General features: G+C 59.3%; 8 protein-coding genes across 8 annotated transcripts; 4 read left to right on the top strand and 4 right to left on the bottom strand.

Annotated features, from left to right (window-relative positions):
* Positions 1 to 2,270: 2,270 nt before the first annotated feature.
* Positions 2,271 to 4,797, bottom strand: THITE_2110357 (uncharacterized protein). Its single transcript, XM_003650610.1, has 3 exons — positions 3,586 to 4,797; positions 2,638 to 3,514; positions 2,271 to 2,557 (listed from the first exon to the last, which is right to left on the bottom strand). Exons 1-3 carry the CDS (start codon positions 4,691 to 4,693, stop codon positions 2,383 to 2,385), a joined length of 2,160 nt encoding a protein of 719 aa, XP_003650658.1. The 5' UTR covers positions 4,694 to 4,797; the 3' UTR covers positions 2,271 to 2,382.
* A 1,247-nt stretch (positions 4,798 to 6,044) lies between these two features.
* On the bottom strand, positions 6,045 to 7,371 carry THITE_2110353 (uncharacterized protein). Its single transcript, XM_003650609.1, has 2 exons — positions 6,731 to 7,371; positions 6,045 to 6,676 (listed from the first exon to the last, which is right to left on the bottom strand). The coding sequence occupies exons 1-2, from the start codon at positions 7,142 to 7,144 to the stop codon at positions 6,230 to 6,232; spliced, it is 861 nt and encodes a 286-aa protein (XP_003650657.1). The 5' UTR covers positions 7,145 to 7,371; the 3' UTR covers positions 6,045 to 6,229.
* A 1,495-nt stretch (positions 7,372 to 8,866) lies between these two features.
* Positions 8,867 to 9,748, top strand: THITE_127646 (uncharacterized protein; the record flags this gene model as incomplete). The annotated part of the gene is made up of 1 exon (XM_003650608.1): positions 8,867 to 9,748. A coding segment is annotated over exon 1 (388 nt), but the record flags the coding sequence as incomplete, so codon positions are not given.
* A 50-nt stretch (positions 9,749 to 9,798) lies between these two features.
* On the bottom strand, positions 9,799 to 10,789 carry THITE_62987 (uncharacterized protein; the record flags this gene model as incomplete). The annotated part of the gene is made up of 3 exons (XM_003650607.1): positions 10,271 to 10,789; positions 10,124 to 10,183; positions 9,799 to 9,985 (listed from the first exon to the last, which is right to left on the bottom strand). Coding segments are annotated over exons 1-3 (279 nt in total), but the record flags the coding sequence as incomplete, so codon positions are not given.
* Positions 10,790 to 13,909: 3,120 nt separating this feature from the next.
* On the top strand, positions 13,910 to 15,551 carry THITE_2110349 (uncharacterized protein). The gene is made up of 5 exons (XM_003650606.1): positions 13,910 to 14,144; positions 14,263 to 14,288; positions 14,348 to 14,421; positions 14,533 to 14,838; positions 14,898 to 15,551. Exons 1-5 carry the CDS (start codon positions 14,102 to 14,104, stop codon positions 15,439 to 15,441), a joined length of 993 nt encoding a protein of 330 aa, XP_003650654.1. The 5' UTR covers positions 13,910 to 14,101; the 3' UTR covers positions 15,442 to 15,551.
* A 392-nt stretch (positions 15,552 to 15,943) lies between these two features.
* Positions 15,944 to 17,049, top strand: THITE_2110343 (uncharacterized protein). The gene is made up of 2 exons (XM_003650605.1): positions 15,944 to 16,593; positions 16,692 to 17,049. Exons 1-2 carry the CDS (start codon positions 16,043 to 16,045, stop codon positions 16,852 to 16,854), a joined length of 714 nt encoding a protein of 237 aa, XP_003650653.1. The 5' UTR covers positions 15,944 to 16,042; the 3' UTR covers positions 16,855 to 17,049.
* Positions 17,050 to 18,601: 1,552 nt separating this feature from the next.
* Positions 18,602 to 20,596, top strand: THITE_2110340 (uncharacterized protein). Its single transcript, XM_003650604.1, has 2 exons — positions 18,602 to 18,902; positions 18,971 to 20,596. Exons 1-2 carry the CDS (start codon positions 18,772 to 18,774, stop codon positions 20,322 to 20,324), a joined length of 1,485 nt encoding a protein of 494 aa, XP_003650652.1. The 5' UTR covers positions 18,602 to 18,771; the 3' UTR covers positions 20,325 to 20,596.
* Position 20,597: 1 nt separating this feature from the next.
* Positions 20,598 to 22,917, bottom strand: THITE_2110337 (uncharacterized protein). Its single transcript, XM_003650603.1, has 6 exons — positions 22,513 to 22,917; positions 22,237 to 22,367; positions 21,998 to 22,136; positions 21,802 to 21,927; positions 21,485 to 21,742; positions 20,598 to 21,419 (listed from the first exon to the last, which is right to left on the bottom strand). Exons 1-6 carry the CDS (start codon positions 22,657 to 22,659, stop codon positions 20,712 to 20,714), a joined length of 1,509 nt encoding a protein of 502 aa, XP_003650651.1. The 5' UTR covers positions 22,660 to 22,917; the 3' UTR covers positions 20,598 to 20,711.
* Positions 22,918 to 23,527: the final 610 nt, after the last annotated feature.

Genomic DNA, 23,527 nt, shown 5'->3' with positions numbered 1-23,527 from the left:
CTTCCACCGGACGGAGGGCAGCGGGGACAGATAGGCCAGATATAGAAAGATGAAGACCAGGGAGAGCACCAGAGTAGCGACCCAGGCGCTTGGCGCAATCGTGATGCTGATGAGCGACACGCTGTTGTTGACGGTGAAGAGTGACTGCATCACCTTGACGGTGGGATGGGAGTTGTCGCCCGCGACGGAGGATCTGTTTGCGGCGATGCGATGCGCGAATTCGCACGGCAGGCCGATCGAGTGATCGGCGTGACGCCCTTTGGGGACGTTGGCGGTCTGGCGTGGTGTGTTGGGTACGTTTGATTGTTGCGCCGGAGTGATTGATTGATTGCGGCAGATGCGATATGCCAGGGAGGGGACGAGTCCACTTCAAGCTCTCGCGAGGGTCGACCAGCAGATGAACACACCAACCGCCGCGACTCGCAGTCGGTAACGCGAATGCAAGAAAGCAAAAAGGTCAATCGCGTTCCAACTGCGATCCTTTCGGCTGTGGTTTCAGAGCCAAAAATGTCCAGCCACAGGTCGTTGTTGTGCCTCAAGATCGTCAGGCCGCATCGCATCGCGAGGGCGGTCGCATCCGGCACCCCGCCTTAGTGCATCCTGCCATGCGCCCGCCGACCAGGGTCCCCCGAGAAAGCGAGAGGCTGGGAGCACCCGAAATGCATCCCCGGCCTTCTGTCCTCGCCCTCCCCACCCCCAAAAGCAACTCGGACGTGGCCCAGTTACACTACCAACCAAAAGCCTCCCCACCCCGCTGTCTTTGCTTAAAGCGGGCTGCTCGAGGCAAAAGCGGCGACTCGAAGCCACACACTAACACAGTTCCGTACTCCGTAGTGTACGGAACTACTCCGTACGGAACCAACTTACACTACCTAGGAACCGTCGTTCCGTGGTTGGTCATGTGTTTTATTCGTCGGGAGCAACGGGATGATGCACCTTTGCGAAGCTGTGACGTGTAACTGCTGTGTACTTACGGGTGTACTTACGGTACGGACTACCAAAAACGCTTCTGGTCTGCACACCGAAGAGGGTTGAGAAGACAAGATCAAACAGATTTTCTCTTTTTTCCCTTCTTCTACGTCGGATGATGGAGACAAGAGGGATGTTGTCGAGGACTGGCGACCATCGCATCTGTATCATACGACTAGGGGTTTGGAGCCCGCTTCGCGGGCTCGTGGGTTTTGTCTGCATTTTTACATCACATGACTTGCTTACTGTTACTACTGGCTACCTGCATTACCTGCGAACTGCTGGCCCACGGCTTGCCTCCCGGCCTACGGCTCCCACAGTTGCCTAAGGTACCTACGTTGTGCCTGCGTTGTGCCCCCGGTGCCCGCGTTGTGGCCGTGGTGCCCGCGTTGTGCCCCCGGTGCCTATGGCATGCCCCCAGTGCCCGTGTTGTGGCCCTGGTGCCCACGTTGTGCCCCCGGTGCCCGCGTTGTGGCCCCGGTGCCCGCGTTGTAGCCCCGGTGCCGCCCATGGTATACCCTGCGTACGGCTCCCCCGGTTGCCCACCTGGCCGCGGCTGGCCTAGTTGCCCGGGCTCCTATGTACGGCTCCCCTGGTTCGACGGTGCAGGCGCGTAGCCCACGATGCAGGCGCGTAGAGAAAAGGAGGAAAAAGGAAAATAAAACAACGGGGAAAGGAAATGACGATTTAGCTGTAAGCCAATAGAAGGGGAAGGAAAAATCACTAACAGCTCTGTACCCTGTATCTGTTATTTGTTAAGGCTAAAGAGGAGGAGTGCAAGGCCAAAGAGGTGGAGAGCAGTAACAGTTAGTTAAGGAAGACCCCTGTTTTGTAGCAAAAAGGAGGATCGCACTACCTGCCTAGTTGTGTAGTATATATATTAGATACCGTCAACTGCACTATCTCTTGGCCAAGTAGTACGGAGGTAGGCCGCCGCACTAGCGGGAGAGGGTGGATTCGTGCAACCCACCACACTGCCGGGCCGGGAGGCCACGAGGCTGAGGTGTGGTGGAACAGGATCTCCAAGAAGTTGGAGGAGGCTGACATCACATCGGGGTATGGGGACACGGCGCAGGTAGCTGCCTCGGCCCAGTCTACGAAGAGTATTCATTCCGTTCACTGTACGAGACATGACTACCTCCCTGCCACCGATCATGATATCATGGAAGTCAGTCAAGGTAGTCATCATGTTCTCATTACCGACTCCGGACGCTGCCCTCCCAAATCCATCGCAACTCCGCAGGCCTCAAGCTCTTTTAAAGCATGCCATCCAACACCATCGAAAAAAGAGAAAATAGAGACAAAGAAACCGGCTAGCCATTGAGAAAAGCAGCAGCAACTGGAAGGGGGAGGCGCAACCGTGTACCTCCCCAAAAGCTCGCTTCTCCGCCGCCGCGCATCCATCCCCTGTTTCTAATCAATCTTCGCATTGGCCAGGCTCCTCGCGGTCGGATTATTGATGTTATTGACCTGGTGCGTCGACGGCAGGCGCTTGTACTTGCCCTGCTTGCGCAGCCGCTTGCGGGCGACCATGACGGGGACCGAGCTCTTGGTGACTAGATAGTTGGAGAAGGAACCGAGGATGACGCTGTGAGACGGGGAGAAAAAGACATGTTAGCTTCTTTCCAACGGCTTCGACAGGGAAAGGAAATGAGATTTCGTGCATACCCCTTCAGGGCGCTCCGGCCGCGGCTGCCCAGGATGACCAGCGTCGGCTCGACCAGGTCGATTACCTCGGTGATCAGATGCTTCGGGTTCTTGCAGTGCAGCACTTCGACGATGACCCGGACCTGCAGCCTCGTCTTGCGCAGCAGCTTCGTGACACGCTCGGTGATGCCCTGCACGGCGCGGTACCGCTCCTCCTCGGCCTTGCTGCGTTCCCTGTTGAGCGAGGGCGCCGGGGACATGCTGGTTCCCGGCCCGGAGTCCGACACGTGACGCAGCAGCGGCGAGGGCCGCTGGTGCAGGGGCAGGTTGGTGCCGCTCGCCGTGATGGGCGTCTTGCTGGACACCACCGTGTTGGTCGCCGCCGCCTGCTCCTTCATCGCCTTAGGCTCGTCGGGGACTTGCGCGTTGTCGCCGTTGCTGATGCCCGCCTCTTCGTCGACGCAGTAGATGGCCAGCAGCGTGTCGCCGTCGCGGAGGACGGTGCCAATGGCCCACTCCAGCGCATGCGTCGACTCGTCGCTCAAGTCTGTGGCAACCAGGTACTTGCGAGGCGGCCGGTGCTCCTCTTCAGCTTCCTGCACGAGTTTGGAGTACTCGCCCCGCGTGATGATCTGGATCGTGCGGTGTGCCTCCGGGGTATCCATGATTTGCGTCATGGCAAATGACAGCTTCTGCGCCCTCTTGATGTCGGTGAGGTCGGCCTCCGCATCTGAGTCCATGGGCGTCTGCACGCCCGACCCGGGCGGGTTGTCGAAGCTCGTAGCCGGATGTATGACAGGTTTGCCGGTCTTGACTCGCTCGCCAGAAGGGTTTGTCACCGTGATTTCCGGCTCGTCCAACAGCGATCTGTATTGGTATGGGGGCTGCTGCGAAGCCACTTGGACCCCTGCACCGCGCGATCAGTCAGCGACGCCACTCTCACTTGTTTGGAGTGGTGGCGAGTCCTACGTTCTTCCTCGGCAGCTGCCAGCAGGCTCCTAACCTGCCTCGGAGCCTCGGGCGATTCGGAGCCGTTCTTCGCCTTCTGTTTATCAGAACTCCGCGCTGCCTTTCTCCCACGCTGCCCTTCCTCGTCAGACGAACTCCGGTTGTCCTCGCTGCTCTCCTCGACCAGCAACTCGCCGTCCGGGCCCAGGTAGTCCTTAACCAACCTGCCGTTGCCCGTCATGTAGTTGGAACCTTTCCGTCTCCCTAGCACGGACAGGCTCCCACCGGACCGGGCCAGGGCGGCGTCTGAGAGACGCCGGTACGCGTTGTTGTAGTCGAGACCCTCGGGCTCGTTAGGCACCGTCCGGCCGGCGGGACTCAAAGGGCGTCCCAGGACCGCGGCGTGCGGGGAGTGCGAGCGCATCGCCAGTCGGTTATGCGGCGACTTGGACTTGCTCCCCAGGCGCGCCGACGGTCCTGAGGCGGAATGATGACGGCCCCTGTCCCCAGGGAGGACCAGGCCGGCCACGTCGTTACCCTTCATGATTTCAGCCATGGCATTGGACCGCTTGCCGCCCTGGGTGACTCGTTTTGGGAGGGCCTGGCCCACGTTGTTCGTGATGATTCCAGAGAACTGGTACTCGGAAGTTGGATCCACGCGGGCAGGTGCCAGCCTCGGCCCAAAATCGGCGGGCCTGGCGGAGGCGTCTGACATGCTCCTGGGATGCGCGGCGTTGGCAGCGTGGGCGCGGGAATTGGAGTCGGTTGGCGAAGACGGCGTGCTCAACACTTGCTTTGCGGCCGGGGGCGGACTATCCACGTCCAGCATGCTTCGTATTGGAGCCGCCGGGGAGCAGTCCACGTCGAGCATGCTTCTCACTGGGGCTGCGCGGCCGGCACTGGTTTTGGTACTATAACTCTTCGGCGAGGATGGGGAGAGAAGAGCAGGGTCATCACCGATATCTAGCATGCTGCGAACTGGGGAGCGGGGCGTGTAGGGGGACGGGGAACGGCCGCCCAGCGAGCTGGGAGGCCTGGGTCGCGGGTTTGAAGTTTCCCCCAGCAGCGCAAGCACTTCTCTCCGCTCCTCGTCGAGCATCGCCTCCATCGACATCGGTTGACGGGCCATGGCGAGTGGCGCTGACCGCGTCGATTCTATTGAGTGTACTGGCGGTGTTGGGTGTGTGCTTCACTCGGGAGACTTGACGGAGTATCCGTGCGTGGGGTGGATTGTAAGATAACTCAAGCCGGGCGGAAGTGCGGTGGTTTGTGACCGAAGGCAAACACAACTTAGCAATTGCAGCTTGTTGCTGTCGAACTGACGAACCGACGTCAGCGTCAGCGCGATAGGATATGAGACCGGCACTGGATGGAAGCGAGTTGCAGAAAAAGCAAAAAAGCATCGCGGCTTCTGCGACAGCGGTCCTCGCAGATTCTCAGATCATGGCGGGGGCGCTCGGCAGCCCAGCGATTTTCGCCGAGAAGCGCTGGTCGCCAAGACCCGGGCTTGCAGAGGATGAGAGCTCGAAACCCCGTTTTGCCAAGATACCAAGCCCCCTTTGCAGTTTGGATGCTTGATTACACGTGCAGAGCTGCTGCACGTGCATGCAGCGAAGCCAAATGGGCAGGCGCGGACGATGATGGCAGTAAGGGCGGGCCCGAGCGCTGGAGGATCAGGAACGATGCTCTCTTTGTGCCCGGGAACTGTGGCAAAACACGACACGAGAAAAAAAAAAAAAAAAAAAAAAAAAAGGTACCAAGGCAGCAGCAAAAGACCCGAGTTGGGCATTAGCAGTCCTTCCAGTCTTAACCTTACCCTACACTAAAGAAGCTTGGGTCAGGTCGCCGCATGATGTGAGGGGGTGGGGGTGCACCCTTGTGGATCTTGCCTGGCGCAAGTGGATCTGGCATGGGAGCTCGATCGATCGAGGCATGCCGCTGAGAGTGCCTGATCCTCTGGCGCCGCAGTGCCCGAGAAATGCCGAGGACCCTGTCCATCAACGGGTTAACTCGCACGCACTCCTAGCGCATGCTCAATGGGGTGGGTGTGTGGTCTGGACCGCCGACCATTGGACCTGCAGTGACTGCAACGAAAGTTGACCTTCTAAAATCAAACGTGGAAGGCAGCCCAGAAAATATCTCCGGGTGCTAAGTGCTGCAGCCCTGTCCGAGACCGATGAAATTGATCCCTGGGGGCTATGTGGTACTCGGAATGTAGCATGGAATCGAGGCAATGGCTTGCACGGCCCTGCCCCTGGGATGATTCATGATTGGAATCACAAAGGGAGGCCCTAATTCAAAACCACCTAATAAGGCTGGGACACCATCCTAGCACCTCTTAATGAACTCCCTAGCTGGCAAGCTCTTTCTCCTGAATGTAGCGAAGCAGACCCTCGATTGGAACCGTGTTAACGTTCTCTGATCAGGGGAGGCCATCATGAAACGCCGGCTTTCTGAGCCGTGACTGGGAAATGGTCGTGCAAACAACGGTCCAGGAAGCAATTGTTACACATATAACCCATACAATTATTCTACAGTAGTACACTGGAACTCGCGCCCCAAACTCAACGCCGCGCCTCGTTGCAAGACAGTCCTGTGGCAAAGAGCATCTGCGCGAGTATGACACCGATCCAATCCTTCCGACTCCTCCCCACCCGCTGCTCTCTCAAATCTTCCCCACGACACCCGAGTGGTTCAGGTTGGCACGGTTGGCGGTGCCCAGCTTGTGCACCTGCATGCGCCTGTCCCACACGGGCGACCGACCCTCGACGACGGCGACGATCTCCTCCGCCACGCGGTGCGGGAACATGGTCCGGCCGCTGCCCATCGACTTCTTCTTGTTGACCACGTCAAGGATCCACTGGAAGGCGATTCTCCGCCGCTGCCGCGCCCGCAGCGGCATGGGAACATCGAGCGCCCTGCCGCCGCCCGCCAGCTTCTTGAAAGCGCGGATCTTGATCAGGGGGGCGACCGAGTCGATGGCGAGGCCGAAGTAGAGGACGGGATCTAACGGGAGGTGGTGTGCCGGAGGCGCGCCGGGGAGGAGGGGTCTCGCCGGGTCGAGCTTCGGGGGTGGTTGTGTGCGGAGGTAGTTGAGAATCATGGCCATGTCCTAAACGCGTTGCCGTCAGTTAGGCTCAAAAGCCCCCAGATTTTGATCGCCTACTCTCTGCGCCTTGGCCAGTTTCCCATCCCTCATGAGCAGCCTTGTGATCTGCTCAACGACCTCGTTGTATCTGTGCTTGATGTGCTTTTGCGGCGGCAGCGGCAGTTCCGGCAGGCCAAACTTGTGGCCCTCAAGCGCGGGATCCAGGGGGTTGATCCCGTACTGAATCAAGCGCAATTGATCCAGGGCAACCCGGTTCTCCTCGCTGGAGTAGGCGGGAGGCTCGCTAGCTGGCGTCATGGATGGGGGCAGGTTGCTGCCGTCGCCGCCACTGCTGCCCGGGAACCGAGAGGCCGTGTTGTCGGCCAGTCCCCGTGCCAGCACAGCGGGTGCGGAGTGCGGCCCGTGGGCAAACGCCCGGGCCCGGGTCGAAAGAGCTCTGCAGGCCGACCAGATGTTCAACCTCGGAGGCATCGTTGTGGCGTGGTGGGAGGTGGGATCTTGCAATCAGTCCTCGAGCTGCAGTCGAGGTCGCGGCAACGCAGACTGTCCCCGAAAAATTGAGGATAGCCGGGGTTTAGCCGCGTCGGGGGTTACACGGTCTCCCACATCTGAGTGACGGCGCACTGTGTGCCATAGTTACCCCAAGGGGGCTTGATGCTGCCCACGTCGATCAGTCGATCGTCAATCGATCATGGAGGTGGAAATTCATTTTCCTTTTATCTCTAGTGTACTGAGTATGTACATACACGTGTACCCTACACCTTCAACCGCAAGGTCATGAGCCTGGAAGTTCGCAGGCAAATGCTATTTGCCATAGCCCCATTCGCACAGTCTGAAACATGCACGGAGTACCTCCGGAGCACTCCATACACGACTGAAACCTGGAATGTACGAAACTCTGTAATACCCGGAATATACTTCGTGAAACAGCCCCCACACCTAGCAACTGGAACCAGGCCCAGACTGACCGTTAATCAGTCATTCTGCTGTCAGGCGTAAGTTACGCTCTCCGTATCGACGTGAAGATCGTCCATTCCCCAAACACGACGGGCCCTGGAGGCATTGGTCCAGCGGAACGGACTGTGGTACGGAATACACCACTATCGTCCCATGCACACCCCGTCCGGACGGAATACAAGGTGAGCTGTCTCGTTACACGTGTAGGTTACACGCAAGTTTTGCAGAGCTGCGCTGCATTGCATGGGTGCCTGAACCGCTCCACTGCACCAGTGAGCGGGTTCCCCCCGGCTCGGTGCCAGTGGCGCTGGTCACGGGAACAGGTGCGGCTGCCTGCTGTCTTTGCTGGCCCCATTCCCACGATCCGCGCTCTCTCTGCATCAGGTTCCTAACCTTGGTTCGTGACAAGGCCATCGAAGCACGCGCAAGACGGATACGTCCGGAAATCTCCCATATACCACTACGCACGACCAGATTCCCGGCCAATAACAAGGTAATTACAGCAGCCGGAGGAGCAAATCAAGAAGGAGAAATGCCCCATTGGTGTTTGGCCTCCTGCATTGGGGACAGAAGATGGCGGTGAGATCCTAGCCCATGCGCAGGTGTTGGAGTGACGACTGCTGCCCGGCATGAACCGATCGCCCGCCACAGACGCTCGCGTGATGATCAGCCGTCTTGGATTGTCCGCCACCTTTGCTTTTTTTTCTCCCCCCCAATGAACGCCGGCACCATCAGCGATCCCGGTCACCGATGCACAGCGGCAGTGTCAAAAAAATTCCAGTGACGCAGGATCGGAAAACTGTCCCTCATCAGAGCTTGCCATTGCATTCCCACGATCCCCAGGCGCAGGGCAGAAAACCAGCGAACGCTGAAAGAAAGGACTGTCCAGAAAGTCAAAAACAGTTGATCCAATCCAATTTAATCCGAACCTATCCAATCCAGCCCAATCTAACTAACCCACTTGGACCCAACTGATGCCCACCCAAGATACACGGCATAACGAGGTACCGTGGATGAGAAACTTTTGTCTGCCATCCGAACCCCCCAAAATGCTTCTTGCTGCCGCCCCTTGACTGTCCGCCTGACCGGGCGACGCCCCGCTGGCAGGTGGTCATTCGACCAGCAAACTGCAGACCGCTCTTGTGTTGTCCCGAAGACCTAGCAGGCAGACGTTCCAAACTCGCCAGCAAGAACGAGAGCGCTGCCCCAAGCGGTCGACCTGCGGGTCCCTCGTCCCTGGTGCCTCACACCTGACTGTCCATGCATGAGCCGCAACATCACCACCGGGGAAGGAGTGGTTGTCCCTGGGGGGTGCCAGAAATCCGTTGACCATTGGGATAACGATGACCACTCAACCAGCTGACTGACTGACTGACTGATTGACCGCCGACCAAGCAAAAAAGAAGAAACAAAGTCCACCCGCCGAAGCCATTGACATCCGTGAGTAGTTCCCCCATGCGCCGCGTGGCATGCCCAATTTCCGTCAACTCCGAAGGAAGCGGGAAAAGGAAAGAGGAAAGGGGGGAAGAGGAAGCAAAAGAAACCGAGTCCGAGACAACAAAGTGGTATCAATATCGTACACGTAAGGTAGGACAAGATCAGCATAAGAAACGCAACAAAGGAGGAAAGAAAGAGAAGGAAAAAGGAAGAAAGGAAAAGGGAAAGGCGAAGAGAGGAGGAAGAAGCAGCGCAGGGAAAAGAAGAAGAAGACTCCCAAGGCTCCGTGAACATGAAGGCTAGGCGGGCATGGAGAGAAGAAAGAGCCGAGAGACGAGACGCACCCGAGAGACACAGACAAGCCCCAATAACAGCAAGAAAGCCATCACCGAGCGTCATCTCGCGGAGCGTCATCTCATCTCATCTCATCTCATCTCACCGCACCACTCCTCCCCTTCTCGCCCTGCGTCTCCCTCAACCTCTCACCACCCCCACGCCAACAAACCAACCAACTCAACCAACCCACCCAACTCCATCCACCTCCTCAACCCAAGCCAAAGCCAATGCGCGGAAAACGACGAAGCCGGGCATCGCTCGCTCACCTCGCCCTCACCACCCGCCACGACTAGCAGCAGGCGAGCTCGCGGCGCTCGACCCAGCGGCACCGGGACCCGCCGCCGGCATAGGCGGCGTAGGCGGCGGCGGAGGAGGAGGAGGAGGAGGAGGAGGAGGAGGAGGAGGGAGAAGAGGCAGCGGGCGAGAGCGCGGAGAAGGAAGAGGCCGACTGGTAGAGCCAGCCGAGGGCGACCTCGGCGGCGTCCTCCTTGGCGTTGTTGAGGTTCTTGCCGTCGTACCAGAAGCGGGCGGCGTGCACGGCGCCGTTGACGGTCACCATGCTGGACCAGGCGGTGCGGCCTCCTGTGGTTGGTGGGTAAGACGAGGAGTTTTAAAATATCAAGTCATGGTTGAGGAGGGAGGTTAAAGGGGTGGAAGAGGGTAAAGAGGTAAGAGGGGTAAGGGGGAAGGGGCGGGGCGGAGGAAGGGGGTTATATTTACCTCGCCTGTCCGAGACGATCTGGAAGACGGGGGCGGCGATGTTCCACTCACGGCAGGCATCTGCAGGACGTGACAGGACCGAGCGTGTTAGTGAGACCGCTAACTGGACTGAGCTGAGGAGCGTAGTCTTAGGCAGGCATGTCCTACCCTCGAGCTTGTCTTGCCAACTTTGATATGCCATTGCGGCTTCGAGCGTGACTTGTAAAGGCGCAGTGAAGAGAATTCACGTTCCTCGGGCCTCTGAGGAGGATTCGATTTCGCAGGTAGCAGGGCAAAGACTGTGGGTTCGAATCCTAGGTGATGGGTATCGGCAGGGATCGGCAGGACCTCTTGGCTAGATAGAGTCGTGGACAAGAGATAACGACAAAATAGTCGGCGGTAAGGGGAATGGCAGAACAAGTGAGTGTGTGTAGTGTAAACTTGCTTGTCCACCCGAGATCGATCGTCTTTATACCCTCGGAACCGTCCGCTGCGGTAGGGTGCCACTTAGGTGCCAGACGACAGGTCTGAGAGACAGGCTGATGTGGCCGAAAGGGATTCGAAGAAAGCTGACGGGCTTAATAAACGTGCATGTCCCTTGACCGGATGGTCTGTGCCGTTTCCCTCACTTGTTTGCTCGCGAAGGTGCAGGATAACAGTAACAGCGAGCAGAGAAGCAAGAGACGGAATAGTGCAGCGCGGCCAGGGACAGACGGATAGACAGGACAGCAGCAGGAAGCAACCCGGGCCTAGGAGCACAGATGGGATTGGGGGAGCAGGAGAGAGATAGAGAGAGAGAGAGAGAGAAAGGCAAAATAGCCATGTATTTCAGGACCTACCACGATTCTCGGTGGAGATTGGTGGGCGGCCGTGTCCAGGTGCAACAGCTACATTTTCTCTCTCGGTAGCCAAGGCGGTGGATGGACTGACGGAATGAACTGACGGAATTCTCTTCCAATTTTCCTTTTTGGCCATCTGCCACGGCCGGTGTGCCAAGGCACCAGTCTCCGGCGGACACGATGCCGGTGCCACTGATCCATTGGACTCGAGCAAGCCATGACACTGCTTGACTGGGGGAAAGGATCAGTCGCTTGATGGTGTGTGCATAATGTTTAACGTGCATGGTCACGAAGAGGAGCACCCGACACCCATAATCAGTTCATTACGGTACCTTACATACAGATTACGGGGAAAACTGCTGCAGATACTGTGCACTGTGGGTCTGCATGCACGCCTAAAACGCGGTGCCAGCGATGGACAAAGCGAGAGTGAATGCATGCCAGCCCGGTAACATACCGAGCGACAGCTGCCGGGCATTGACAACTTAGTGTACGGGAGGCCCGGGCGCTCTGTTTCGCCCGCTGCCGGAGGCGGAAGCCCAAGGCCAGGTGGTGCAGCAAAAAGCAACTGGATGCAACACCAGTGAGCTCGCATGGCGGCCATGGGGAAAGGCTTGGGTGCCCGAGCCCACTTGAGCAACTCCCCAAAAGCGATCTGCTTGGCGCTGCCGGCCCGAACCACGAAGGAGTCCTCTCGGGTCTGTGCCCGCTGGGCTGAAATCAGAAATGCCAGTTCATCGGGTGCCAAGGACGCCGAGTGCAGGTCTGAGTTGTCACTGCAACTCACATTGTGATTCATACCAATGGAGTACGGAATATACTACTCCGAACCATCGAAGTCATCCGTTGGATACTGTGCAACGTCAGATTACCGCCGCCGTCCAGATCGAGAGCAGCCGCAGGCCACAGGACACGACAGAACACATCCAGAAGGCCAGAATCGGAAAGTAACAGAACGAATCGGGCGGCGGCGACAAGACGCTTACCTTGCCGTGGCGGTCACTGGATGCGCGACGTGGCCGTGTCAATTCGTTATCGGCGCGGATGCACCGGAGCGCCGCAGCGCTCGACAGCGATGTAGGCCCGCTGCGTTCAACAAGACCCGCAGTCCGTGTGCCGTCCACCACGGAGATCACGACGGGCGGCGGCACAAATTAAAAGCAATCGGTCCCGTCGGGTTGGATATGGAATGTTTGCTTCATTTCGCCGGACGCATTTGACGCTGCCACTGTCCGTCTGACAACGACAGCGAGGCCGCCACGCCGCGGACCTTCAAATTTCGACAAGCGTGTTGTGTTGCCGGAGAGACGCCTTTTGCCCAGCGGACTGCATCTGCGGAGAGAATTCCGGTAGTTATTTGGGACCCCCGGAAGGGTGAGAGCCGCGCTCGGTACCGGCCCGCCGGGAGCGTCTCGGCGGCACGGTTCCACAAATGACGGTTGCGATTAACGTTGGCTCCCGGATAGGATGTACTGAAGAAGACGGCTGAAACGGCTTGAATTTGCGGTGGGTTGGTTGGATGGTTGCTCAACTGCCCGAACCAGCCAACAGTAGCCTTAAATACTCATTCTCCACTGTGGTCCTCCGTACCTTCCAACAGTACTACCGAGCGCACTACCGGATGTTGTGCAGCAACGTTGGACGTCCGCCACAGCACACTGCCAAACACAACAGTTGGCGAAGACCGACAGCTCTCGCCGCACCATTGAGGACGGCCAAGACAATGAATGATTGGCAAACGTCGTACAACAACAGTGGTCAAGCTTCTGGGGATAAGTATCCTCGCTTGGGTCTACCGTTAGCTTCTCTTTAGCCTCATTTTCGGATTTCCCCAGCCATGTGGTAGGACGGGACCGGACGCATCGCCGCTTCGTGCCCAGACCCCCCGCGGTGAAAGACCAACGTGGGCAAGCGTTTACCATATCCACTCTGCACACTCCCGATTACGGCCTACTCTCGATCGATCTGCATGCAGGGTGTGGACCAGTGTCACGCGGCCCGTTGATATGGCCCTACGGACCGGCATAGTGGGTGTAACGGTCGAGAGGGCAAATCTCCGTTTTGGGCTTGATGGCGCGGGTACCGGTTCAGGGCAGCGAAGCCGCGCAGCGGGCTAGTGCCGTTGCCACGTCTCGGCGTCGTGGTGTTTCAGATCGTTGCGGCGTCTGCCGTGAGCCGCTCCGTACACCCCGAGGACGGATGGGCCGGCACATCTTGAGCCATCTGCGTCGTGTCGGTTTGGCAGGCTTTTGGCTGGGGGGAAAAGAAGGACCTCGCAAAGGGTCTTGGTAGACAAGTAGCCTATCTGTCTCCGTAACTGTCCACCACCCGGACCTCACTCACCTCTCCGCGCTGTCCAGTCAAGAGGCTAGGACATGGCCCAGGCATCGCAGCCCGAAAATGGGCTCGTCTGGCCGTCGATTTGCGCAGCGCGGTTAAGCTGGAGTACGCTACTCAGCGATCGTTCAGCTAGCCTGCCATGGCAAGCCACAGCGGCTGTTCGGCCTGTTCACTGGATGCCTGCTATGCGCGTTTTGTCTTCCGATCGGCCTCCGAAGCATGGCAATGCGCCGAACGTTTGTCAAAGACCCAGACGCGTCGTCGGGGATTAACCGCAGGTGAACGGCACAGCCCGGGCTGGCCGACCCTCGGAGATAGTTGGCTGTGATATTAGGACGTGCGAGAGACACCAGAGTGCGGACTACTATGTCTCTTGCTCAAGATCTCGACCCCACAAAGTGACGGGATTGTTTTGATGGACTCGACACGGCGGCGACGGTCAAGTGAGAGCGATCGAGATGCACTTGCCGCAAGACAATGCAGGGAGTGGGGTTCCTCCCGAGTCTGTCTTGCATTCCGCAAGCCACAAAGCGCACAGGTCGTTAACAAGCGCGGTGGCGACCCATCACACTGACACGCTGCTGTGTAGCTCGGTGTGGGTCGTCTCCCTGAACTTACCTCGGCTACCCAGCCCCACGCAACCGGGGGGCTTGCGAGCAGTGTGACCGCACATGGTCAGACCAGCCCTGGCCGATGGCCCGTATGAAACCTCCGGGCCCGGCCTGTCTCTCGTTGAATGAAGTCGGGTTCCGTCGTAACTTGACTGCCGCGCTTGTTGATTGTTGACACCATCGCTCAGCTTGCGCATCGCTCCGCAAAAATGCCCTTCGATACGGAGCTTACTCGCCGGCTCGGCATCGCAGGTATGTTACCCCGGGTCTCCAGACCATCGGATGCTGGCCACCGGGCACCGGTCGCCAGAACGAGACGGAATGTCGTTCACGGATGTAACTGACGTTGGTCTCATTCGACGGTTTGCAGTCCCTGTTGTGCAAGGCGGCATGCAGGCAAGTCCGCGCACAGCATCCGCCCAGGTCTCACTCGGCCGAAACTGACAACGCAACAGCATGTGGGAACTGCCCAGTTGGCGAGCGCTGTGTCCAACGCGGGCGGTCTGGGCATCATCACATCACTCATTTGGTAACTACATCCCAGCCGGCGGCTCTCTCAGGAGCCATCCGCGCTTCCAAGACAGCGGGCCTTCCTCCCGAGACAAGGTCCTGCGCGACTGACATCACTGGTGAACATAAGGCCCGAGCCGGAGGGTTTCCGCCAAGAGATCCGGAAGTGCAAGAAGTTGACGAACAAGCCATTCGGCATCAACATAACCTTGCTCCCGGCACTGGTACCCCCTGACTATGACGCCTACGCCCAGGTCGCTATCGATGAGGGCATCAAGATCGTCGAGACGGCCGGCAACTCGCCGGGGCCTATCATCGCCAAGCTCAAGAAGGCCGGCTGCATAGTCCTGCACAAGTGCACCACCATCAGGCACGCGCAGTCTGCTGTGAAGCTCGGCGTTGACTTCTTGAGCATCGACGGGTTTGAGTGCGCAGGGTGAGTCGAGCCAAGGTTTACTCCACAAGCCGCAACACTCACATCCTCAAAATTAATAGCCACGTGGGCGAGTCGGACATCACCAACTTCATCCTCCTGAGCCGGGCGCGGCAGACGCTCAAGGTCCCCTTCATCGCCTCGGGCGGGTTCGCCGACGGGCAGGGCCTCGCGGCGGCGCTGTGCCTGGGCGCGTGCGGCATCAACATGGGCACGCGCTTCCTCTGCACGGTGGAAAGCCCGATCCACCACAACATCAAGGAGCAGATCGTCAAGGCACAGGAGACGGACACGACGCTGCTGCTGCGGCGCTGGCGCAACACGACCCGCCTGTACCGCAACCGGATCACCGAGCAGGCGCTCAAGGTCGAGCGCGAGAGCCCGACGGGCGAGTTCGCCGAGATCGCGCCCTACGTCAGCGGCAAGCGCGGGCGCGAGGTGTTCGTCAACGGCGACCCCGAGTACGGCGTCTGGACGGCCGGCCAGGTCATCGGCCTGATCCACGACATCCCGACCTGCCGGGAGCTGGTGGCGAGGATCGAGAAGGAGGCCGAAGAGACGCTGAGGCGGACGACGGGGCTGTGGACTCCTTCGCCAAAGCTGTGATTTTTTTTTCTTGAGTTTATAGACCTGGGCAGGCCTTGTCTTTTTCTCTGCTTGTTTTTCTGCTAGCACAGCAATCTTGGCTTCTGGCTTCTCGGACTCTCGAATTTCTCAAACTTGGGATGCAATGAGTGCATATAGTGAGCGAACCTCTCAGGGGCTCACCCTCCGCATGGTCTATAAACCCTAACCCTCCATTGCTCCTGGCACCTCGGGGCTTGGATGATGAGCCGAAAGAAGCCCCGCTTTGCTCCTTGGCTTCCCGCATTCGCCTTCGGCTTGAACAAGCAACGGCTCGAGTGCCTGCATCCGACGCAGAGGCGCAACCTCGGCATGTGCGCGAACGTCGCGCCAGCCCATCAGTTCCCGCCATCCATCCCTGTGTGCCTCCACTTCCTGTCAGCATCCCAACGGACTTCAACTGCTTCCGCCGCTCGCCTGTAGTTCAGCGGACTCAATGACTCGGTACCTCCCTGAAATTAAAATTTATCGTAACTGATCTCGATAACCGAACCGAAGCCGCCGAACGGGCGCCCCGTTACCTTTATCTGCGGTAACACCACCAACCCACCAAAACAAGCCAGAAAAACCAGAGCGAGGCACAATGGTCGCCGACGGACTTGTCTACCACCCGGCGGTGTCGCACTACCTCAAGTACACGGCGACGACGGTCGGGCGCGACAAGCTGCTGCGCACGCTGCAGTACTTCGCCCGCTTCTTCGCCTGGTACCTGCTGCGGACGAACCGGCCGCAGGCGGCGATCCAGCCGTGGGAGGAGATCAAGCGCAAGTTCGCGCTCGTGCGCAAGGTGCTGCGCGCGGGCAAGAACGTCGAGCACTTCAAGGCGGCGGCGGTCGCGGCAGACGCGCACACCGCCGGCACCGCGGACCCCGTGCTGCGCTACGCCGCCCTCGGCCGCCAGCTCGGCTACGCCGGCTACCTCACCCTCGACCTGGCCACCCTGCCCGACGCGCTCGGCGTCAGCAAGAACCCCCGCGCGCGCCGCCTGCAGGAGCTGGCCTACCGCTGCTGGGCCGTCGGCCTCGTCTTCAGCGTGCTCGGCCAGCTGTACACGCTGCGCCAGCTGCGCCTGCGCGAGGCCGCCGTCGATCGCAAGGAGGGCGAGGGCGTGCTGGAGAGCAAGAGGATCGCCATGTGAGTTTTGTTTTGTTTGTTTCTGCTATCTCCCCCGCGAATTGTGATCTGGGGGGAGGAAGGGGGGCTTGGCTGACCGCTCAATGTTTGCTGCGCAGGGAGAGGACGGCCAGCCGGCTGCAGCTGACTTCGGACCTTTGCGATCTGACGATCCCCGCGTCGGCGCTCAACTGGGTCGCTTTCGACGACGGCATCGTTGGTCTTGCTGGCACCGTGAGCAGCTTGATCGGCGTGTATCTGCAGTGGAAGAAGACCGCGTGAGGATGAAGGGTGGGAGGGCAGAACTTGGACGTGGCGGCCGACAACGCAGAAAAGCGATTGCGGGACGTCCTCGTTGCTGCGGAATTGCGGTGGGATCGCTGGCCGACATTGTTGATACCTCTTTTTAGTGCTTCTTCTCTCTACCTATGTATGTATTCTGTCCGTCGTTCGTTGGAGGGATGTGGAATGCCGGGCTTGGCAGTAACAGGTGATCCGGGTATTTTCAGGCTCTCCGAACACAGTTCTTTTTGATGACGCGATGGTGAGCAGCAGAAGGACGTCCAAGGCTACTATGAGTGTGGGAATCAATCCCCCAACCACCCCGGGGGCTGCTTCCGTTCAGATACGCGGAGAAGGAGTCGGCTGGCTGCTTAGCCTCTACTACTGACCTAGGGATATAATGGAGTGTGACAGACAGGACCCCGAAGAGTTGAGTTTTCTACAATATGGACTAACAGACTACGGAGTACGGAGGTACAGGTGTCTCCCCTCACCCGTCCGGCAGCGGGCCGGCAAGGTGGAGCCACCTCCTTCCGTCTCGGGCCTCGGTATCGGCGGCTGGTCCCACTCCGGAACCGTTCGCCGCCAAGCACGGGTCGGGGACTGGCCAATGGCAAGCCCCTGTCCGTCCTACCCAAAAATTCCCCCGTCAAACCATGGATGCAAGGGCATTTGGTTTAGGGCGATTCTGTGACGTTTGTGATTTGTTGGGCCCCTTCCCCTTCTTGCCTGTCCATGGTCGTCGTTAAAGGGTAGACGTTAAAGAGGTCCCGCCAAGACTAATTTCGGAGACTGCCGCTTACAAGTATTTACAATCGCCACGGGGTAAGCGGGGCCACGACGACTTCGAGCAACATCAACAACGAGAATTGCAAAGACTCGTAGCAACAGCTTCGCGAAACCTCAACCAAATCGAAAAAAAAGAAAACGAAGTTAACCCGTACCCTAACCTTGACCCTTACCCTAACTATAACCCTCACCCTAACCAGCGGGGGGCTGTCGCCGCCCCCTGCACCCCCGGCGAACTAACCCTTGGGGATAGTGCAAACCGCTTGGCGGTCTTGGCGGGGTACTGACGCTGTAAAAACATTGCCGACAATTGGCCGAAATTAGTCTTGGCGGGACCTCTTTAACGTCTACCCTGTCGATCCCACTGTCTCGGATGCATGAGCGTAGCCTCAGCTCCAACGCCCGAGGGCCAGAACGAACATGACGTGAACCCTGCATGTCAAGCGCAGCGCACTGCGGCTGACATCCGATTCTTGTCGATGGCGGGCTCCTCGGATCGCAACGCGAAGATGCTGCAGACTGCGGACTTGCAGTTCTCAATGTGGCTCAGATAACTTGAGGTGATGACGGCACACAGAACGACCGCGCATTAGCGGCTCGGTTTTTTCCTGCTTTGGTTGCTTGGGTCGCTTCCAGCTTGTTTCAGTCTGCACGCTGCCGCTGGGGGGTCAATTACCTTTATCAACGAGTGCCGATTCCCCGGCACCGTGTTGTTAAATGGCGCCGATTCCAGGTCGAGGTGTCTCGTGCCTGCCTGCCCTGCTTCTGGCACGCAAAGCTCAAACATCAATCCACCCCTGCCTGCCGTTTCCAGTAAGCCAACAACCAACCCCCAACCACCACAACCAACGACCGCCAGCCTCCACTCTGTCCTCTTCCCGATCGTTTTGGAACCAAGAGCCGTGACCGCCGCAATCGAGGTGTCGACTATTTCCCCTTGAACTTCCGGACCGTCTGTTGACGTGGACGCCGCTCGAAGCTACCTGATCCGCCGGACTCCCCTCGGTGCCCAGCAAAAGCAATTTGGAATTTGGGCGTGGTAGCCAAAGCAGCGCTGCGGGCGTAAAAAACGTGAATCGACTCGCACTGTTGTTGCCCCGTCGGTATCACCCTCGGCAATCCGCAGCTATGGCGGCAGCGGCAGAATTCGAGGACCTGGGCCTCTCCATTCTGGGGCTGGGTGCCGAGTACCCTCCCCATGCGCTCGAGCCGAAGTCGCTGGATGTGCTGAGCAAGCGCTTCTATCCAGACTCGCCAGCGTGAGTTGGGTTATACCCCCCTCCTCAGGCTCTATCGCGAGTGTGAGACTTACCGTTCGCGTGCACAGCATGCAGAAGGTTCTGTCCATCAACCGATACACGGGCATCGACCAGCGCTCCTCAATAGGCACGCCCGATCACCCACTCGTGAACCAGCCGAATCCTCCCTCGATTGCCGACATCCACAACGCTTTCATGACCTACGGCGTTCCGTTAGCCGTCAGTGCCGCCCGAAAAGCGCTGACCGAGGCGCATGTCGACGCTGAGCAGGTGACGCACATGGTCTCGACAACATGTACAGACTCGGCGAACCCGGGGTACGACCACTTTGTCGCGAAAGAGCTGGGGTTGAACGACAACACGGAAAAGGTCCTCCTCCACGGCGTGGGCTGCAGCGGCGGCCTCGCCGCGCTCCGCACGGCAGCCAACCTCTGTCTGGGGCACACCATGCGCCGAAAACCGGCGCGCATCCTCGTCGTCGCCCTCGAAATCAGCACCACCCTGGTCCGGAGCGAGCTCGAGAGCATCCACGCCCTCCAAGAAACCCGCATCGGCGTCGTCCTCTTCAGCGACTGCGCCGGCGCCCTGCTGCTCTCCAACGACATCCCCTTCCCCGACCCAACCGCCCCGCCCCCGCCACCACCGATCTACACCCTCCTCGGCTGGCAGCACCGCACCATCCCGGCCACCGAATCCGATCTCGGCTTCAACGTCGACCCGCTAGGCTGGAAAGTCGTCCTCTCCCCGCGCGTGCCCGCCCTGACACAAGCCGTGCTCTCCCCGGTCTTCGCCTCGCTCCTGTCCTCCCTGCCCCCGCTCCCCGCATCCTACCGCTCCGCCCCGGACTTCGACTGGGCCATGCATCCGGGCGGCGCGACCATCCTGTCGGGCGCCGAGCAGGCCCTGGGGCTCACGCCCGAGCACATGCGCGCCAGCTACGACACGTACATCCGCCACGGCAACAGCAGCTCGGCCACGATCCTCAGCGTGCTGGACCGCCTGCGCGCCAAGGACATGGACGCGCTGGCGCCCGGCGGCGGGCCGCCGCGCGAGTACGTCGTCGGCTGCGCGTTCGGGCCGGGCATCGCCGTCGAGATGTGCATGCTGAGGCGGAACCTGGACCTCAACCTGCATCTGGGCGGCGGCGGTCGGTCGGCCTGCCGGCGGCCGGGGATGGAGACGCCGCCCGAGACGGAGAGCGAGGGCGGTGGTGCGGGCAGCGAGGATGGGGACGAGGCCAGCGTGGGCGGGGAGGAGGTGGCGAACCGCGCTGATCAAGCCGCGGAGGGAAGCTTGCGGGGAGAAGGGGCATCAGATGCTGGGCGTGGGGAAGGGAAGGGGCCATTAAACGCGCGTCGGACAGAGCGCGGAGAGGAAGAGGCGTTTGTAAACGAGGCGTTGGAGGGGTTGGAGCTGGATTGAGGATTCAATGGTACTGTAGATAGAGGAGTCTGTGTGGCTCCATAGAAGCGCATGATTTGAGTGCTATCTATTTATTTACTTGGTAGGTGTACATTAGAACAGAAAGATGATTTTGTGGCGAAAGGGTGAGCCCGGACGGGTAAACAAACATAGGTAGTGGACTAGGTCGTGACGTCACGATCGGATGATGCGGGATGTTGTTCCTGGGTAACGCGACACAACTTCTTGTGTTTCTCTCGAGTTGGAACCAAGTCACAAGGCAGACAAGCCACACCATTTGCAAGACTGATGATTGATATCATTTACACTTCTCAGTTAGTGGCACGCCGAGGTGCCGATGCCTAACTATACGCTCCGAATCGACAATAATTCAAAAACTCTCGGGGGTCAAGCAATTGCCTTCTCCCCCGCGGCAACAGCACTACCACCCTTCTCCAGCGACGAGAAGCTCTCCCCCTTCTTCATGCCCAGCTGCCGGGTGTCGTAGCCGTGGCTCTCGAGGAACTGGCGGAAGCGGGCGTCCTCGAGCGCGATGGTGTCCTGGCCGATGTGGGGCAGGCCAAAGAGGACGAGGGCGGCGCTGAGCACGCACAGGCTGCTGGACACCCAGAAGGGGTACTGGGCCGACAGCGTGGCCGAGTCGCCTCCGGCGGCGACGATGTGGGGGAAGACCCAGGTGCCGACGAAGGCGCCGATCTTGCCGATGGCGGCGGCGATGCCGTAGTACTGGCCGCGCACGCCGGTCGCGCTCGTCTTGGCGGCGAGCAGGCCGATGTTGTTGCCGGGGCCGAGCTCGCCGAGGGAGAGGAAGATGCCGTAGACCACGGCGAAGGCGCCCACCATGCTCGGCTGCGCCAGCCGGGCGTAGCAGCCGGCCATGATGAAGCCGACGATCGCCTGGAGCGTGACGCCGCCGGCCAGGGCGTAGCGCGGGCCGAGCCAGTCGGACAGCGGCGCGCCGAGCATGGTGCCCGGGATGTAGAACAGGTTGATGACCGTGTTCCAGCCGAAGACCGTGGTGAGGGCCGCCGTGTCCGAGTCGAAGATGTTGGCCAGGATCGGCGACGAGTAAATGCCGAACGAGTACGACGAGAACTGCGGCGCGCTGGTCAGCTACTGGATGGACTCGCACGCCCTCGGAGGCAGGCAGGCAGACTTACATCGTAGAGGAACCAAATCAGGCTGACGATGAAGAGCCGGAAGCCGTAGAACCGGAGGACCAGGAGGTAGGGCGTCTTGGCGTGCCTCATCGAGTTCTTCTGGTAATCCTCAGGCTCCTTCACGAAGAAACGCATGATCAGGAGCAAGGCGGGGAAGACGGCGCCGATGCCGAGACTGGTGCGCCAGATCGTGCTGAGATGGTCGTTATGGCAGGCCGCTGCGACGACGTACGGCACGAAAGCGCCAATGACGAAGCCCTGTTTTCAAATGTGTCAGCTGAGCGTCGGCGGCGGTGTGTGACGCGGCAGTAACCGACCCAGTCAATCATCGTGTTCGTGAACATGATGAACCACATGTTCCTTGTGCCGGACTTGAGTTCGCTTGTCGATTCGGCGGCGCTGACGCTGCCAGCCGGATACTCGCCTCCGATGCCGATGCCCACCTAGAAGAAGTAGGTTAGAGATCTGCGGGCACCATAGACGGCATAGCAGGCGAAGTGGGAGTCGACGTACAAAGAAGCGCCACGCGGTCAAGATGTTGAACATGCCGACGGCATCGCCGTGGTAATAGGAACCGGCGCAGAGCGCGGTGAAGATGAGTAAAATAACCGTCGACGTGATGAGTGAGTTCATCCGCGACCACTTGTCAGACCTACGAAGCCGGCCATGAGTTAGCAAAGCCGACATTCCTCTCATGTGCAGGTTTGCGCCATGAAGAAGGAACAAGCTTGAGTCGAGAGGGACTAACGCACAGTAATCCGAACGCAAGCTGTCCAACAACCGTGCCGACGAACGCAATGTCGCCGAGGTACTGCTTGGCGTTCGAGTTGCTCCAGACATCGCCGTACTCGAGGGCGAGCAGGGTCATGACTGAGCCGATGACCTAAGAGCCCAGATCGTCAGTGTCAACGCAAACAAGCCGCAATCATCGCGCGAGACATCAACGACCAGCGCGACTCGACACGGTTGCCACGGCGGTGGCCCCGGGAACGTGAGACAGAGAATGAAAGAGAGACCGGGCAACGCACATTGTTGATATAGCCATCCGAGAACAAGCCCGCACCGCAAGCGATGACGGGCAGGATGGCCTTCCGGAACGGCTTTTGTTCGCGGGCTGGTTGGTCGGCCGTCTGGTCGACGGCGGCAGCGGGGTCTTGTTTGCCGAAACCGAACATGGCTGCAATGGAGCGATGTGTTTGAGTCAGGATGTCGGGTCGCATCCGCGGATCGAGAGATGGAGTGAATGTGTGTCGACTCGAGAAGCAGGTTGGTGTATGTTCGGTACGCGGAATGTACACGAAGGGAGGACCAGAGCGCGGGAGGGAAGAGCTTATATGGAATTTAAAGCCCCCACCCTGCAGAGACTGGGACTCAAACAAAAGATGAGAATACGCTCCGAGTAGCGACGGTGAATCTTCGCGCTATTCCTGCGCGTGTGCCGCAGTTAGGCTAGGCGCATGCAGATGCGGATGCGTTGCGGGGGGAGAAGAAAAGGTAAACCCAAGACGTCACGACCCTGCGAGTGTGTGAGCCGATGGATTACTTGCAGGACCAGGCAAGCTGGTGGGCGTCACAGTCTCACGTCACAGTTGGGGAGATATATACAGGTTTGGAAGAGAAAAAGTTTTTCAGTTTACGGCCTCCATATCAGGGAAAGTTGAGGCGTGGGGGAACTTCAGTTCTGCGGGGTGTTCGCTCAGGATCCTTTGTTTTGACACCACTCGGGATCTCCGTACCACTGTAGTGTGCAGAGTGGAGTGGATGCAACACACTCTGCTCCCTCGGTGAGCCCGACAATCGGGCCAACTTCGTTGCAGCGGAGGTGCAGCCAGCTGCATGGCAGAGGCAGAGCGTGGCAGTTGGTCGCCGCGAAAGTGCCCGATTCCATACTGGATCCTCCTGCCGTTTTAGGCAAGTAGCTGTCTCTGCCTTGCAGGAAGCGATGCGGATTGCTTCTCCTTGATTGGCTGCGACTGCGCACGAGGGCTACCGAGGTCAGCCGACTGGCTTCAGACCTTCAGACCCTTGCCAAACAAGCTTTGG

This window comes from Thermothielavioides terrestris, chromosome 1 (assembly GCF_000226115.1).
Source record: "Thermothielavioides terrestris NRRL 8126 chromosome 1, complete sequence".
NCBI lineage: Eukaryota > Fungi > Ascomycota > Sordariomycetes > Sordariales > Chaetomiaceae > Thermothielavioides > Thermothielavioides terrestris.
The sequence above is the reverse complement of the archived record's forward strand: the minus strand, read 5'-3'. Positions and strand labels throughout refer to the sequence as shown.

Bases quoted from the DNA above. Each gene is read 5' to 3' on its own strand.
- THITE_2110337 (XM_003650603.1), bottom strand. From the start codon at position 22,659: ATGTTCGGTTTCGGCAAACAAGACCCCGCTGCCGCCGTCGACCAGACG. The intron at 22,137-22,236 runs GTGCGTTAGTCC...CCGGCTTCGTAG, and splicing joins CAGCTTGCGTTCGGATTACT to GTCTGACAAGTGGTCGCGGA. The intron at 21,743-21,801 runs GTCGGTTACTGC...ATTTGAAAACAG, and splicing joins CGAACACGATGATTGACTGG to GGCTTCGTCATTGGCGCTTT.
- THITE_2110343 (XM_003650605.1), top strand. From the start codon at position 16,043: ATGGTCGCCGACGGACTTGTCTACCACCCGGCGGTGTCGCACTACCTC. The intron at 16,594-16,691 runs GTGAGTTTTGTT...TTTGCTGCGCAG, and splicing joins GAGAGCAAGAGGATCGCCAT to GGAGAGGACGGCCAGCCGGC.
- THITE_2110340 (XM_003650604.1), top strand. From the start codon at position 18,772: ATGGCGGCAGCGGCAGAATTCGAGGACCTGGGCCTCTCCATTCTGGGG. The intron at 18,903-18,970 runs GTGAGTTGGGTT...TCGCGTGCACAG, and splicing joins TTCTATCCAGACTCGCCAGC to CATGCAGAAGGTTCTGTCCA.
- THITE_2110357 (XM_003650610.1), bottom strand. From the start codon at position 4,693: ATGGCCCGTCAACCGATGTCGATGGAGGCGATGCTCGACGAGGAGCGG. The intron at 3,515-3,585 runs GTAGGACTCGCC...CAGGGGTCCAAG, and splicing joins GGCAGCTGCCGAGGAAGAAC to TGGCTTCGCAGCAGCCCCCA. The intron at 2,558-2,637 runs GTATGCACGAAA...CCCGTCTCACAG, and splicing joins GGCCGGAGCGCCCTGAAGGG to CGTCATCCTCGGTTCCTTCT.
- THITE_2110349 (XM_003650606.1), top strand. From the start codon at position 14,102: ATGCCCTTCGATACGGAGCTTACTCGCCGGCTCGGCATCGCAG. The intron at 14,289-14,347 runs GCAAGTCCGCGC...ACAACGCAACAG, and splicing joins TTGTGCAAGGCGGCATGCAG to CATGTGGGAACTGCCCAGTT. The intron at 14,839-14,897 runs GTGAGTCGAGCC...CAAAATTAATAG, and splicing joins GACGGGTTTGAGTGCGCAGG to CCACGTGGGCGAGTCGGACA.
- THITE_2110353 (XM_003650609.1), bottom strand. From the start codon at position 7,144: ATGCCTCCGAGGTTGAACATCTGGTCGGCCTGCAGAGCTCTTTCGACC. The intron at 6,677-6,730 runs GTAGGCGATCAA...CAACGCGTTTAG, and splicing joins AACTGGCCAAGGCGCAGAGA to GACATGGCCATGATTCTCAA.